This window comes from Pterocles gutturalis, unplaced genomic scaffold (genome assembly GCF_000699245.1).
Source record: "Pterocles gutturalis isolate BGI_N339 unplaced genomic scaffold, ASM69924v1 scaffold3042, whole genome shotgun sequence".
Lineage (NCBI taxonomy): Eukaryota > Metazoa > Chordata > Aves > Pterocliformes > Pteroclidae > Pterocles > Pterocles gutturalis.
Window position 1 is genome coordinate 25779 of NW_010109919.1, and position 15623 is coordinate 41401.

Below are 15623 nucleotides of genomic sequence, written 5' to 3' on the forward strand. Positions count from 1 at the left end.
ACCCGACACACGAGGCACCAGCCGCAGAAACACACAGGTCACTGTGCCACAAGCTCTAACGAAAGCTAAGGAGTAAGGAAATTCAAGCAATTCCCAAATACAGATGGGTCTTCTTGCCATCCTCCACAGTAGCCCTTTGCTTTAAAGCAGCACAAGGCGCATTTTACATGGTGAATACATGTACTTACGTACTTTCTTAACAGAAAGGAGTGCACCATTAGAATAAAAGCACCTCCAGCAGTGATACGCTAACCCAATTCCAACGATCATCTTTAATTGCCTCATTGATTAACTATTGTAATTTCCCCTCATTCTCTACTTGCAAATCTCTGTGCTCAGCTTTCCACCACATGCTACGCACAGTGGTTGCAATGCAGAAAGAACACAAATATTGGCCAAACCTTAGCCTGGCTGTTGTTTGCTTCCTTGAGAACAAGAGAAACAGCAGCACTGTGGAGCACCACCTGGCAGGCGCTGCAGACACAGCCTTCTCACAGGGAATCCAAAAATTACAAAATAATGTATTGGCATTTCTCTAATTTTCAGTCAGAGGATCTCTTAAATGGTTTTTACAAGAAGCATCTCCCTAATTAAAACTACCATGCAAAGACACAGCTTTCATTCATCCACAGGCTGCACAGTTACAGCCTAGTGATGGATGATACTCCAAGCATCTCTACCTCTCACTTCTAACCACAGTGGAGCACAGTCCTTCCAGCACACAGGGGCTACACCCTAGTGCTCTTCAGAAACCGATGGATGACGCTCCAAGCATCTCTACCTCTCACTTCTTCTAACCACAGTGGAGCACAGTCCTTCCAGCACACAGGGGCTACACCCTAGTGCTCTTCAGAAACCTGCAGTTTCACTTCCATCCGCTGCACCCAGCCCAGGGGATGGAGGTGAATAACCCATTTAAAGGTGCTGTTAAGAATCACTGTATTATGTGGTAGACGAGGGTTCCTCTGCAATTTAAAATCACTGCTGGTTTACATCCTTCTCTTTCTAAAATGCATGCAAGCCACTGGTTGTGAAAGTAAAGGACCTTCGTAAGTGATCCCTTCCCACCACTTCTGAGGCTGCAGATGCACAGACATTTTTCCGAGCAGCAAAACCATCCTAGCAGTTGCCCGACTCCCAGCTCCTGCTTATTCCTATCGAGTCATCCTGCTATAGGTGCTTGCAGCTGTCTTATAAACTGGATGGGGGAACCGATGAATGTCAAAAGCAACCCAATGTTGTGGCAAGGGACATTTTAAACCCAAAGACGTACACTGACCCTGCTCAGCATCCTGCGGTCCCAGAGATGTGCAGGGGGAACAAGGAGGTTGTGCAAAGGGAAGCCGTCAACCTGCTCAGTCTTGTTCCACAGCTTGAAGTGTTCAGGGTCCACAGCTCTGCTCAGTGTTGAGAAGCCAACTCTACTATACTACTGCTCTCTCAAATTGAGAATACACATTCTGCTTTCTTCCACGCTGCCTCTCATACCTGAAAGAAATGCTGAACACACCCACACACCCCACCGAAGTCGTTAGTTCTCAGTACTTTCCCTGCTAGGATGCACACTCTGCCCTACCAAGTGCCAACAGCTCTGCAGAAGGGCATTTGGCAAAGCAGCAGCCCCATCCTGCTGTACAGCATTGCCTCCCCTTGCATCCCTCCTCTGACTCAAGCAAAAACAATCCAAGGAGTTATATCAAATGAAAGAAACCAGCAACAGCTAGCTTTGCTATGTAGAAAAGCAATCGTTTACACCACATAAAAACAAGGGTTTCTCTTCCTCGGTTTGTTTTGTACTTTATAGGCACCTTCACAGTAACCCTCTACTTTGCATGGGCCCTTTCAGAGCAAAAACCAGAGCAAAGACAGGAGAAAACACCACTGAAGAACAAAAACAATGGGCTGTGAGACTGCAGGTCAATGCAGGACGGGGTTATTTGCATTAACTCCCTGCCCCTAGAAGCCTTTCAAAAGGGAAATGGGGAAAGTACTCAAGAGTGTAAGCATTCATAACTCCACCTAAACATAAAAATCAAATCAAAGGTTTCTCCAAAGCCTTCAACTCCCAGCTCTGAAGGGGTTACTATGAAATAAGGTGTTTCTACTGCACTGTAGTCTATAAATTAATGCTGAAAACTTGCCCTTTTTCACTGTGAAGGTGAACAAATAGATTGCTTTAAGCATCCAGGAACTGAAACAACGTGCTGTATTTTCAGCCAGGAAGAGCTGTTCTCTCGCTCATATTTATAAGCTGAGTATCTCCTCCTTGACGTTGCAGTTTGAAAAGAAAAATTAAACTAAAGCTGCCAATTGTGCAACAGTCATGGGATGAGGCTTTATGGATTTGACAGCACTGTTAAACCAAACGACAACAGAAAGTGGTAAAAGAGAATGTGAAACAAGGCTTTAAAAAAGATTTAAACATTTTGCAGTTGGCGTCTACATTTTGAATCCTCAGTTCCTTTTCCCAAGGACAGTAGAAGTTGAAGTAATTGGTGTAGTCACTGACTTTTGTCTGTTTAAATTTCACATGGATCAAAAGCAAAAAACGAAGCCATTCTCTTCCTTTTACCAGACAACTTGCTAGACCTTCTAAGTATCTGGGCAGTCTTCACCTGTGACAACTACAGAGCAAAGGGACCTTTCCGGATTTGAGTGCAATGTTTACAAGGACTTTGCTCATGCAGCAGGGCAGCAGCGTGTCTGTCCCCAGCACCGCGTGCACACGTGCCGCCCTGGAAACAGGCATTTCCCAAGAGCAATGAGACATCTTTCCAGGCATGCCTGCTCAACAACAGACAGAGAAAACGCTGAGAAGCACAGAAGCACAAAACAGCAGAGGAGGAGCTGCCATCCTGCTGGCTGGCTCCAAGCAGCCGCTGGGCAGCGGGCTGAAGCAGGTTGAATTTGGTGTCGGAGCTGGGAGCACACAGCCTGGAGGAGATCCCTAATTTAGATGAAGTCTTCTAACGAAAAAGCAATTACCGTGCCTGAGCAGAAGTGAAACAGCCAGAGCGTTTCAGAGATTTCTCATCAGCAGGAGGTACTTTCTGAGGACAGAGAAAGCAGAAGGAGCATGCACAAAGTCCCTCCATGAAATTCTGAAGATGAGCTGGTCTCCCCTGCCGCTTTGCAGGAGCCCACGGCAGGTGCCCATCCAGCAGTTGGTCGGTAGCATTTTTCACAGTTGTCATGCCCTCGTGCCGTGTCTGCTTGTGATGAGGAGACTGCAACAATCGGAGCGGCTAAGACTTAAGAGACTTGCACCACTAAAGCTGGGACCGCAGCTCCCACCTGGGTGGGCAGCCCTTCCCCAGAGAACCTATTGGTGCTGTGCACACAGGAAGCAGGGAGATATTAAAACAGTCTGGGTGCAGTCTTGTCAAAGCTAGTCTCAATGTATTCACTAACCGTTTTAGCAAAGATGAACCTAAGGAGGGAACTCAATGTCAACAGCTTTTAAAAACAGACACTGATATGTAGAAGAAAAAACAAAATACAAGCACTCTCCTATGCACACTCATGTCCTCAGCGCTAAGAGCAGCTAGCCTGGTTCCTTGCAAGACACCAGCATTTTTTTATTTTCAATCCCTTACTTTAGTATTTTTTTAACAAAGTAAAATCAAAACAGAAAAACCTCCCCTCAAACTAAGAACTGCTTTCAGCTGAGCAGAGCTGAGCACCAAAAGAACAAAAAAAAAACCCCAAAAGCAAAAAAACCTAATAGCCTCAGCTGTAAATTTTGATATTCACTACAGAAAGATTTTAGTTTCCTTAACTTTTATGGCCTGCATGCTCATATCTCAGTACTACTGCTGATCGTATTGACAGATACGCTTTGATAGTCAGACCTCCCAAAGCTTCCCTAACTCTGCTGAAATCTAAAAGTAGACAGCCACTGTCACCAATACACCATTCACTATCGTTTTAAAGGGACATTAGAAAAACTTGACCAAGCATTCTGCATCCACATACAAAACCACATTGCTCAACGATTCATGTGTGTGTGGACAATGTAATACGTTACAGAAAAAATATTTTGTCAATGACGATTAAAAAGCCTCTTCAGAAAAATGAGCTACTGAGAAAGCAGTTCCTACAGCCTTAGCCCCCGAGCAAACGCTGAGCAACGGATACAGTAGCTTGCAGGCAAGGGTGGGATTAAAAACACAAGGATCTTGTGGGTTAATGGGCAGCAATTTATGGACGCAGATTTAATTTAAAAAGCTAAAGATGCCATGGTGAAATTTACTGTCCAGATTCTCTCAACCACAGATTCATCAATACAACTGTCAAGTCCAATACAGCCACCACACAAAAAGCACTGCACTAATTACAGAGTTCCATTTCTGAAGCCACTTATATTAAGGGAGATATAAATTAAACAGTGTTAAACATTGACTATATCAGCTGGTTGTAGATATTTCCGAATTATTGCATAAATGTAAAGACTAACTCCTGAGAGCCCACTGACTACTTGCCACTGCTTCTTTTCTGGCAGCTCGCTTTTAGTGATCACTGTTTTGGGAGCCCCTGGAAAGTCAGTATATGAGCTGGACACACAGGACCTGTTGCAGAAAGCTCATTTACAGTAGCATCCCACCACTGGCATTCACATGCAGCACCTCTTGGATGTTAATAAAGGCCAGGCATGTGACATGAGAAGCCTTAACGTTCACAAAGGAGCAAAGAGTTCAGCAGATATTCCCATTTAACAGGTAAAAACACCACAGCAGACGTATTTTCTAAAAGGTGATGCACAAAGTCTGCAACAGAATAAAATTAATACCTAATCATTTGAATTAGAGACCATGCTTAACTTGACTTAGAAAAAATAAGTCTGATTTTGCTCCTGGATGGTATAAAGAAACCCTCTTCTGATACAGGATCTGGCTTCAACACAAACCAGTTTACATACTTGTGATACATAATACCTTTGATTAAATTAATACAAGGTGGCACAGCCACTAATGGCTGATACAGCCTTAAAAGGACTGCTGGCACTTGGATGCTAACTTACCCTCTTTGGAACAGAGAACTGTCTGGTTCCTTTTCAACAAAAGCATTGAATGTCATTTTTATCCTTAGTTTCTACAAAAATAAGCTACCAGGATCACTCCTCCCATCACTCCAGGTCAGACACAACCTCAGGTGGCTTTGCTGTGCAAAGGAGGGTTTGTACACTCTCCGCTCTCCTTATAACCAAGGATGAGCCTGGTTGGGATGACTAACTTATATGAATGGCATACATTGCTCGGCTTTCCCATCATGATTGTGTTCCTCAGCCCTGCAAGGAAGAAAATGTATTTTGCTTATGGTTTGCCTCTGCCACCAGTTACAGACTGTATCGTAAAAAATTTCCCCAAACATTAGAATAACCTCAGTAAGGATGGAAACAAGGTAATAGCATTCACTGAACAAAGTTAATAAAACTCCATCCTAATAAAGGTAACATACGAACGGTCCATCAGTGCTAGGCAGCAATAAAGCACAGCAATGCCTGCCATCCATAACCCATGTCCCATCCAACACTGAGTCCAGGCACAGCTTTCGTTTCCAAAAAAGCTTCAGTAATTCTTCTGATTTACTTTGAGACCAATGAGAGAAGGTGAAATACCAGCTGCAGCAGGGAGCAGAAGCGTTCCAATGCTCCCAGTGATTTACCTAAGCAGTATAAAAGCCTCCTCGGGACCTCTCACAGAATGAATGCAATCAATGCTAAAAGCAGCACTGACATCTTGCCAAACATACCCGTGCTTTGGGCTGCTCTCCCGTTGACCCAAAATCATACTGTTCCATCAGCTTTAGATATCACCCTCTCTCCCCTCCACCCTGCACTCCCAAGGTCTTAAACAACAGTGTGAAATCCTTCGTTTACAAACAAAAATGGAGTTTTCAGCATAGCAGAGGGTAACTTTCTTTACCAAGTACAACTAATAAGTGCTCAGATAGTACCGGCTAAGAACTGGAAAAAAAAAAAAAAAGAAAAAAAAAAGAAACCTGATCAGTAAGGAGTATCAATATCGAAGCACAGTGCTGTACTGAGACGCAGCTGAGCACTAAAGGACGGCAGGTACACAAAGTGATGGAATGTGTCCCCTCAGACAGCCACAGCCTCGAACCCCAGCGCACAGGAAGGAGTGGCAGTGCCCAGAGGGATGCGGGACTGCAGGCACAGCCACTGGAAGCTGCTCTTTAGTGCAGGGAACCATCAGGCCCAAAGGCAGCAAATATCCCAGTACGATGCACAGTTACAGCTCAATAGAGAAAAAAGAGTTTTGCTGGAATTAGGGATTTGTATTTGGACTGGGATGGGGTAAACAGCAGAACGAAGCATACTTTCCTCTATACCACTGCTGTTGGCTTAGGGTTTTTTTGGTTTGGGTTGTTTTTTTATGGTTTTCTGTTGGATATTTCACCCAAAGGGGAGGCAAATGCTCTATTCACAAGAAGAACATTTCAGTAACTTCACCTACTTTTCCCCAGCATTTCAGTTAAATACTCACATCCCCACTTTTCACGACCTCAAGTGTTACACACAGTCAATGTGACAGCTCTGCTTGCACACAAAGAGCCAGCACTGCAAGACTGTTCACCGAAAAAGCACGCTGCAAGCTACAGAAGCTGTATTTTAATGCACCGAGAAGTTAACTGCTCCTGAGCACAGAGCCACTCCTGAACAGAGAGGCTCTTTTATTGTTCAAACAGCATTGAAGGAGTTTCCAATATACTGGTAACTATGCTACAGTGGATTAAGTGTCCATCCTGAAATTTAAAAACTTCACTTAACCCCAGACAGACTCCAATTAATATTAGCTACACTCGGGACAAGTTTAGCTCAACACTAACATTTGGTCCAGACCCTAATAAAATACTACACACTCCAACGCATCCTTTTTGATAGCTGAGAAGTATGCAAAACTGTTCTTTATTAAATTTAAATGGACTCATTAATAAAATATTGAGGATGTGCTACTTTAAGGCATCAAAAAAAGAGTATAAATTGGCAATAACGTTATTTCTATTTTTAAATCCATCCCACAGAGGCACCCAAGATAGATGAGAAGTGCTAAGCCCATCCCACAAGCTTACTTATTTATTTAATACTTCTTATGTGCTATTTTTAACCGCAGAAGACAGCAAAAGTCATCCATTAGAAAAATCATATTGGTTATAGAGTTTTCCTCACACAGGTTAGACAAGTGAGGTATCTGGCTGAATGTGTTAAGAAGAGAGGAGTTTTTCCCCCTCACTTTCCTGTCTGGAATTAAAAAGCAACTTTATTTTACCAGCATCAGCTAGGCCAGAATTTGTATCTGCAAACCTATGTCAGCCCTTACTCCCAGCCCTCTCTTCCCACTCCTCCACTTCCCGCAAGGTTTAATTTTGTAAGCAATACACAGTTTGAATGCATACACAGCACGCTTACCACACAGGGACAGTTAAAATGGAGATGTATGGGTTTGGTCTGGTTATTTTTAAGCCTCTGTTGTGCACATAGAAAAGAAATGAGAGGGAATGCCACAGTCTCATAACATTGTATCGTTTTGCAGAAGACCTATTCCTTCAGGAGAAGAAAAAAAATAGTTAGAAAATTTCCATTTTTTCCATAGAGAAATTTATCTTCATTGATGCTGGTAACACAGTCTTCCTTAGGACTCAAGATTATTTGGTAAGCTAAGAAATCAAAGGAAGAATGTGCCATCCTTGTCTGACAATCCCCCCATCACATATACTAGCTTTTCCCATACAAAAATACCAAAGCTACATTGTCAAATTATTTACTTAGGGGAGGACAGAAAGAAAAAAAAAAAAAAAGGACTTGATTTCTACATGGCATCTTCGTATTTACTTAGGGGAGGACAGAAAGAAAGAAAAAAAAATAAAAGGACTTGATTTCTACATGGCATCTTCCTAGCTGCCTGCTTTCTCTGGGGAAACACAGAGGGTTTTCACGCACAGCATGAGCAGCAAATTTTCGCTTTTCCTGCCATTTGAAGAAACAAAGCCCAAACTCCAAGGAGCCACTCTGGCACTCCCGAGCCGTTTCATCCCAGGGTTTCTGGTGGACCAGAAGACAAAATTGCACATAGGCATCTAGGTGTTATTTCAGGAGTCACCGCAAGCATCATCCTAACTTTGCTACAGAAGACACAGCCTGAACTGGATGTGTATTTGCTGCTTGGCCAAGTAAATAGCTGCAGACAACAAAAAGGGTACAAAAGATGAATCTGAGAGGTGACATGGGTCCACTGCCACGCTCCAGGTCACCGCACAGAGCCCAGGGCAGGTGGGAGAACAGCCCACCCCGCAGGGGGCACGGCACGGCTCAGCAGCTACAGGGGTAAACCCAGACATGGTGTTAAGTGCAGGGCTAGGTAATTCATGCATATGCAGCAGCTGGATTTCTCAACAGCTATTTTCCCTGCTTTTTAAATTTTGCACAAAGTGAGTTTTTGTAAACAAAACCACGGAGGTTTTTGGTGTCACTCGGAACAAGGACAGTTTGTTCTACCTGCTCGGAGATAAGCTCAGTTTGCTGATAACAGGCATTACTGAGCCCATAAATGGAAGGCTTTTATTCATAATCTATTCATACATGGAATAACAATGCTCGATGACTAAGAAATACTTGAATTTCTAAAAGAAGGAGCCTTCTCTGTAGTGGAAAGGTCACACCACAGAGAAAGCTATGCAAGCAGCTGATGCACCATCAGTGGAAAGTTGAATAAAATCAAGTAACGCAATTTTGTGGCTACACAAATCACTACTAAACTCAAGATCCTGGATAAATATTCAAAATATTCTCTGTATTTGGAATCAGGCCTCAGGCCAGGCCTGGCTTGGGTAACAGAGCCTCTAAGTTTGATTCCTGACTTATTTATGAAATATTCTGAACATTTCGCACGTGGGCCTTAGAAAGCAGACTACAGTCTGGACCTCAAGCAAATTGTCCGCTGAAGAGCTAAAATTTATGAGTGCACATACTTCTGCCTCCTTAAGTATTGCATTCAGTGACACTGAAAGGGCTGATTTCCAGAGCATGGCATCCATCCTGCATTCCTCAGGGTGCCCAAAGAGAAAAAACGCGAGCTATCCTCCCAGCTTCAGATTCGCGCTTGCAACCAGAAACTGCTGGGATTTAAAGCTTGAAACACACTTATAAAGTCTGAGCTTAATAAGCAGTTATTCAAGAAACTAAGAAACACTGTGTTCAAAATTCGGGCGTGTTGAAACTATGCACCACCCATCCTCTCTTGCCGTAAGCGAGGAGCACGGACACACAAGCAACTCCATCTCAGAACCAAAGACACGAATTAAACTGCTTAAGCTTTCCCACTTGAATAAAATCCTCCTCTGCAATTACAAGTTGTCATGTCTCTCTAATGAGGGGAAGCAGAGGCCTAACATGTCAAAGAGCTCCTTTGCATGACTTGATGCCCTAAATTTAACATTTCCCCTGGAAGTGCTGTTCATATGTACACTTGTGCAACATTTAAACTGAATACATAATCTGTTGCTGTCAAAATAGCTCATTACCAGGGTCTTGCCAAATTCCATAACTGCATTATACAAATGATATCCCTCTCATTGCAAAAGCGTGCTCATGATTCAAATTCTCATTTACTAAAAGAACTATGTTTCTAACAGTCTTGTGTGTACGATCACAAGCAGACTCAGACCCTCACTGCAGAGACTGAACACTTACAGGCTAAGAGAGAGTTCTTTAGGCTCAGCTACAGTCTGATCTGGACAGCAACTCACACAAGCAGTAAGAGAAGGTAACCTGTATTTTGTTAAACCTCCCCCATATATAACATTGAGTTTTCCTGACCTCTACTATTTTTATTTTAGCAACTAAGCAAAACAATGCTGCTACTACCTTAGGTCTGCAAATACTCAAGTCTGTGAGATATTAATTATTTCCATTTATCTCAACGGTGACTTAAAATTACCAGTAACTTCAGTTATCCATTTTGCCAGATGCCTCTCACCTATACAACTTCCTCCAGCTCACAACCTGCTTAAACACCCAGCTTCTTATGAGACATTTTCAGCCATGTAGGTGTTTTGGAAGGACAAAAATCCAGAAACTTATCAATTTAGAAGGAGAATATTCAGTTGTTTTCTGGACACAGAATAAAAATAACACGCTACTTAAAATACAGTTTTGATATATAAAATCAAGAAGCCTGGTAGGTAATTTAGATTTCCAGACTCTGTCCAGCTTTATGAACTAGTGCAAGGAAAGAAACACGGTATGACAAACACAGGCAGAAGGAGGTCTTCTGATACCAGTTCTGTGCTAGACAACTTGACTCCTTCCTCTCTCTTTTGAAAACCACTGTAGCTTATAGCAGGGAAATTTTGTCTCTCCAATGGACTGGGCCTAGAATGTATAGAGAGCTCCAACAGGTCTGTAAGAGAGGAGACCCAAGATCTCCTTGGCATTGGCAGGTTCTGGAAATAATTGACAAATTCTTCTTGAAAACTACAGCTACTACAGAAATATAATACAAATAATTTCTGTTATGCATAACTGCCCTTGACAAAAACTCATTAACTGTCAAACCAGCAAAACACAAGCCTCCCTGAAAACAAACAACAGTCTGGAGGACTACAATAGACTGTCCATGAATTATGGAAAAGCCAGGTCGTGTTGCAGCGCTGGAAGTTTCCACCTCTCAGCGATGTTGCAGAGATCCTGCCTGCTACGACTGGGGAAAGGACCATGCCAAGCCCCAATAACTAGTAATGTTTCACACTTCAGTATAGGAAAAGACAGATAAACTCACAAATCCACCCCTTCCAAATTAAAGACATCATCAACTATGACTTCTTAAGGAAAACTGAGGTCCTAAACACCACCAAAAAACAAACAAAAAAAAGAAATATGAACAGTCAGCCTCATGAAGACTAGTTACCCCAAAAAAGCAAGGTACGTGATCTTCCACATCATCCTTTTTCTCTTCCTGGGAGACCCTAATCAGCACATATATAATGTATTTTAAACAGCATTCAGCTCCACATGTCTGGAATAAGTTCATTATTTGGTGCAAGACTCTTCACGCCCCTTCTGGAAGAGAGGACACCAAGCAGAGCCTAACCAGAACACACGCCTGCTTCAGTTCAGTGTGGCTTGTTATGGGTTGGTGGTGATGTGTTTTTTTGGTGTGGGCTGTTTTGGTTGTGTGTTTGGTTTTGTTTTTTTTTTTTAATTTCACCCTGACTCTTTCAGGTTATGAATGTATAAACCCCCTTTTTTAAAAAAAAAAAAAAAAAAAAAGAGGCAGGACTTGAATTGTACTTCTATTGGGAATAAAGGTGTGTGATTCATTTCAGAGGGTGGAGTGATGGAGAACAGAGTGAAAAAAATCAGAACTCAGAATAAACAGAGCAAAATGGAAAGCACCTGAAGTAAGTGCTTATAGTTTATCTTGTACAAGATCTTACAGCAGATTGCCAGCACCAATTTTCTGGGAAAGTTTTTCATACTCTTCAGAAAAGAAATTAAAAAAAAAAAAAACCAAAACAATTCTAGTGCCAAAGAAACCCATAAGATCAGGGAAAAAAAAAAATCTACTCCCTTAAAAGGGAAGCTGGGAAAAAATTAAGAAAACTGCACCTTCAAGGATGCAGGTGTTTCAAGAGATTACAGAAAGCCACAAGTGTGGCCCTACAGAGAACAGAGTCTTAAATTGTGTATTACACCATGTACCTGATCATACATTGAAATTTAGGTAAAGATAAAAAGGTAGCTTTTCTTGGTCCATCTACACGCTAACGTAATTTTGCTTTGAAACATCAAATAGGAAGACATTCTGCATACTGAAATACAAGTATTTATAACTATTGCATACATATGTCTCAAGTAATTTTTCAGGTTAAAAAACCAATTGCTTTAACCTACTGTTACACTTAGGCCACATCCACCTCAGATGAACCTACCATGTGGTAGTGTTATGTTTGCACCATCAATGATTGCTTGTGCCAGTTCGTGATCATTGCTCTCGAAAGCATGTGCAGCAGCCTTGAGGGCATCCCAAATCTCCTTGCGACCTTCGAAAGCTGGTGCTGTGTCCCAAAACTCGTCTCTCTTACTGCGCAACTGTCCGTCTGTCATCGGGTAATCACTTTTCCATTTCGGTTTCTCTTTTTTCAAGGGTTGATTACGACCAAGAGCAACTGTAGAGGAGAAAGAGGAAAGGAAATTAGAAAAACGTAACAGCACAAAATTACTGAAGTACCCTTTGGTTATTCTCTTTAGGATCAATAAAGCTAAGGTTTACTTTCAGGCAATCTTCATCTTTTTCTCCCCCCATCTCCTTCGAGGCATCGCCTCCCTTTCCCTGGGCTCCAAGTTGGTTTTGCCTCTTAGAAAAACTGAGGGGCTACCTCCTGCTTGCTGATTTCACCTGCACCCCTGAGCACCCCATGACTCCTCCCCAAGCTCCGCAGTAACTCCGCACTCCTCTGCCTGTGCCGTGTCTGCCTGGTGTGACTCTCCCCCGGCACATCTGCAGCAGCGGCACAGCCAGGTGCCCGTTATCCCAACAGTGGGGTGCAGAGAGACCACACTGCATCGGGATCTCCACTCTATGCTGCTAGCAACGGTCTCTGCTCAACAACCCTGACACTCTGTTAATACAAGATGTTAAGGATTTTTTTTTTTTTTTGCATCATCTCCTTTTAAACAGTTTTAATTCAGAGTAAGTGGATGTAGGAAGGCAAGTAAGATGCACAAAGGCAAGAACTGTCAGAGAGAGAAATCCCTAAAGAATAATTCAGGAATCTATCAAGCTTTAAATTTAAAGTGGTTACCTCATTCACAATAAACAGGAAAGCATTTGTTTCATTTTAACTACAGCTATTTTAGTGTAATAGCCAGTTAAGATAATCACATAGGTATAACATTTGTGGATTAAAACTACCTGCTCGCTTTAAATTACAGCACTGCTAAGACTGTACTAGACCTTTCTCTTCCATTTCTGCAAGTTAAGCGGTTATTTCAACTTCTGTTGAACGGAAAAGGAAAAAAGAAGGGAGTACACTTCAGTGCAGACCAGGAAGAATTTATCCCTGCAAGAGTTAAAACCCCATTTCCTTCAGCCCCCTCCTGGCAGGGAGAAGCTTGCTGAGGACAGGATGGGGAAGAGAAGAGAGCAGGGACAAGCCACAAAAACAGTTCTCACCTTGGCTCAATACCGCAAAACCTTGACTACGCAGTTTAAATGTCTCCAGAGGAAATGAAGTGTCCTTCTACGGTTAAGCTAACTTTAAGTGTGTTTGCAGCTGAAAATAAGGAGCCTCTCCATGGGATAGGTCACAGACAGTGGGTGATGAGTACTGAATGCTCCTGAAAGTCAGGTAAGCTGCAGAGGACTGAAGTCAATTAAGGATCCCACGGCATACGATGCTGGAGAGCCATCCCCTCCTATGCTCTCGGTGAAGAGCCTCTGCTGTCCCAAGAGAGCAGAGGAGCCCCAGCTGCCGTCAGGCCAGGGAAGCATGAAGAGACGCACTCTGTCACCCCACATCCACGTTACTAAGGCCAAAGTATCTCATATGAGAATGAAACTACAGCTGCTATGATATCAAAAGCCTGTGGAATAAAGCTGCTGCTTATCAGGTGCTCCTGGCTAGTCTGCAAGGATGGGAGACCACCAGGACCAAGCCAAGGGTTTACATTTAGCATTCTGTATCCCATGTCCACCCTTAGAGATAATAATGAACATTTCCCTTCTCCAGATCCTCTTACTTTTCTGGCAGAAAGTTGACAATAGCTGTCAAAAACATCTCTCCTCAATCTTAGTCCAGTGCTTAATTTTCAATGGAAGAATAGCATAATGTCTAAATATTCTTCACAGTTCTTCATCTAGACTTACGCGGTATCTCTACAGAGAACCACAAACCATCTTTATGGCGAAGAGCGCGTGTGGGGGTGAGGGACATGACTGAGAAGACTAAATGTCAATATATCAGAAATACTCATTTCAGGTAAGCTGTAACATTTTGCAAAAATAGTATTTAATTCAAATATTCCCTCTCCTTCCTTGATTTTTTTTTCTGCCACAGATGCACTCAGCTGTTTTCCAAACAGCACCCGACACTGAGCATTGGGTCTCAGGGTTGACCATTCATGCTTAAGAAGCTGAGTCTTAAGTCATTGAAAATAGGATATTTAAAAGAACTCCTGATGGTAAAGTGACATTGCCAACTACGTGAAGGCATTCTTCAGATTAAAACAAACATAGTAGAGGACATATTTGCATGGAAACAAAGTCAGATCATAATTAAAAGTAGCAAATGACAATTGCATGGCACACATGCAAAGTCTCCAGCTGGTCTTCTGTATCCCATACAGAAACTAACAATAATAAACTTCCCAATCCTTTCAAGTGACCACAAACATTTATTGCTTTTTGTTTCCATGGGATTGCTTCCACGAGATTGCTTCCATTTGCTTTTCAAAGAAGTGCTGACCATTTAACAGATTTCAGAACAGCAAACCCAAGTGTTTACAAAACACCCAAGTTTCCTGGCAAAGCCCAGCCATTCCCAGTCCAAGACTCAGCTGAGAATACACAAGCTGGGAACCGATGATGGTCCAGCCCAGAACAATGGGGAAGGAGGCAGGCCAGAGAAGAGGGACTCCATGCATTAAACAGTATATTATGAAACCGTAAAAACATATGTGGCAAAACACGTAAACAAGGAATTGTTTCCTTATTCAGGCTTACCAGCCAGAGCATGAAAATTTCAGACAGACAGGACAGGACACTAAGAAATTTGGGTCAGTGGGCATCTTTTCTTCCATTCTGCTTTGGCTAACATCTGTTCGCATGTACATTCAAAGAATACTAATTTATCCCACAGGGCCCTCTCCTTCTCCCCAAACATTAATTATGAAAGTGGGTTAAAGGCATTTCCTGCAGTCCCTGAGCACGGCGGCAGTTCCTGCACACAGCCCTGCCTGCCCGTTATCCAGCACCACCCTGGATTTTCTCTCCCCTGCTTCTCTCTTCGCCCAAGATAGCACTCAAATGTATTGCTCTTCACTAGACAGGAATAGCAGGGGAGAGACTAAAGAGACAGAGATCCTAACAGTCTCAAATAACTCCTCTCTGGAGATACAATCCTTCCTGCACAGACAGCAGCGATGATAAACCCAGTGATTATTCCTTTTTTCAAGTTGGGAAGAAGGATAATGGAAGAAAGTGACTCTACAAATGCTTCTAAAGCCAAATGCACTCTAACAAGCCATCCATCCCAGTACTAAGCCTTTAAACACAACTCGGCTTTGCGAGCCAGGATTTAAGGTCTTTAGCGTGTTTACCATTTATTAGACTGTTTCAAGAATCCCCTAACAGCTTTATCCCCCCACAATAAGAAATATTAATCTCTCTTTATCTGTGTGCATAGATAGAACAGAAGGGATACAAGAACCTTAAGACATGAAAAAACCCTAATGTGTAAAAGGGCCCAAATCTCTCCCTTTCCACCTCATGTTCTAGTCACTAAAGACAAACATCAACACCCGTATTTCTATAGTCAAAGCTTTGGACCACATCAAAGGACTTTCCTTCTTCTGTAATAAGGTTGATAAAGACTAGTCAAAATAG

The 15623-nt window shown here is 42.6% G+C and overlaps 1 protein-coding gene across 1 annotated transcript in view; it reads right to left on the reverse strand.

The window, feature by feature from the left end:
• UBTD2 (ubiquitin domain containing 2) overlaps positions 1-12182 on the reverse strand; it is a 24256-nt gene extending 12074 nt beyond the window's left edge. The window contains exon 1 of the mRNA XM_010073115.1: positions 11950-12182. Coding sequence (XP_010071417.1) covers positions 11950-12124 — 175 coding nt within the window. The 5' untranslated portion in view covers positions 12125-12182. The remainder of the gene's footprint in view (positions 1-11949) is intronic.
• Between the last annotated feature and the right edge of the window lie 3441 nt (positions 12183-15623).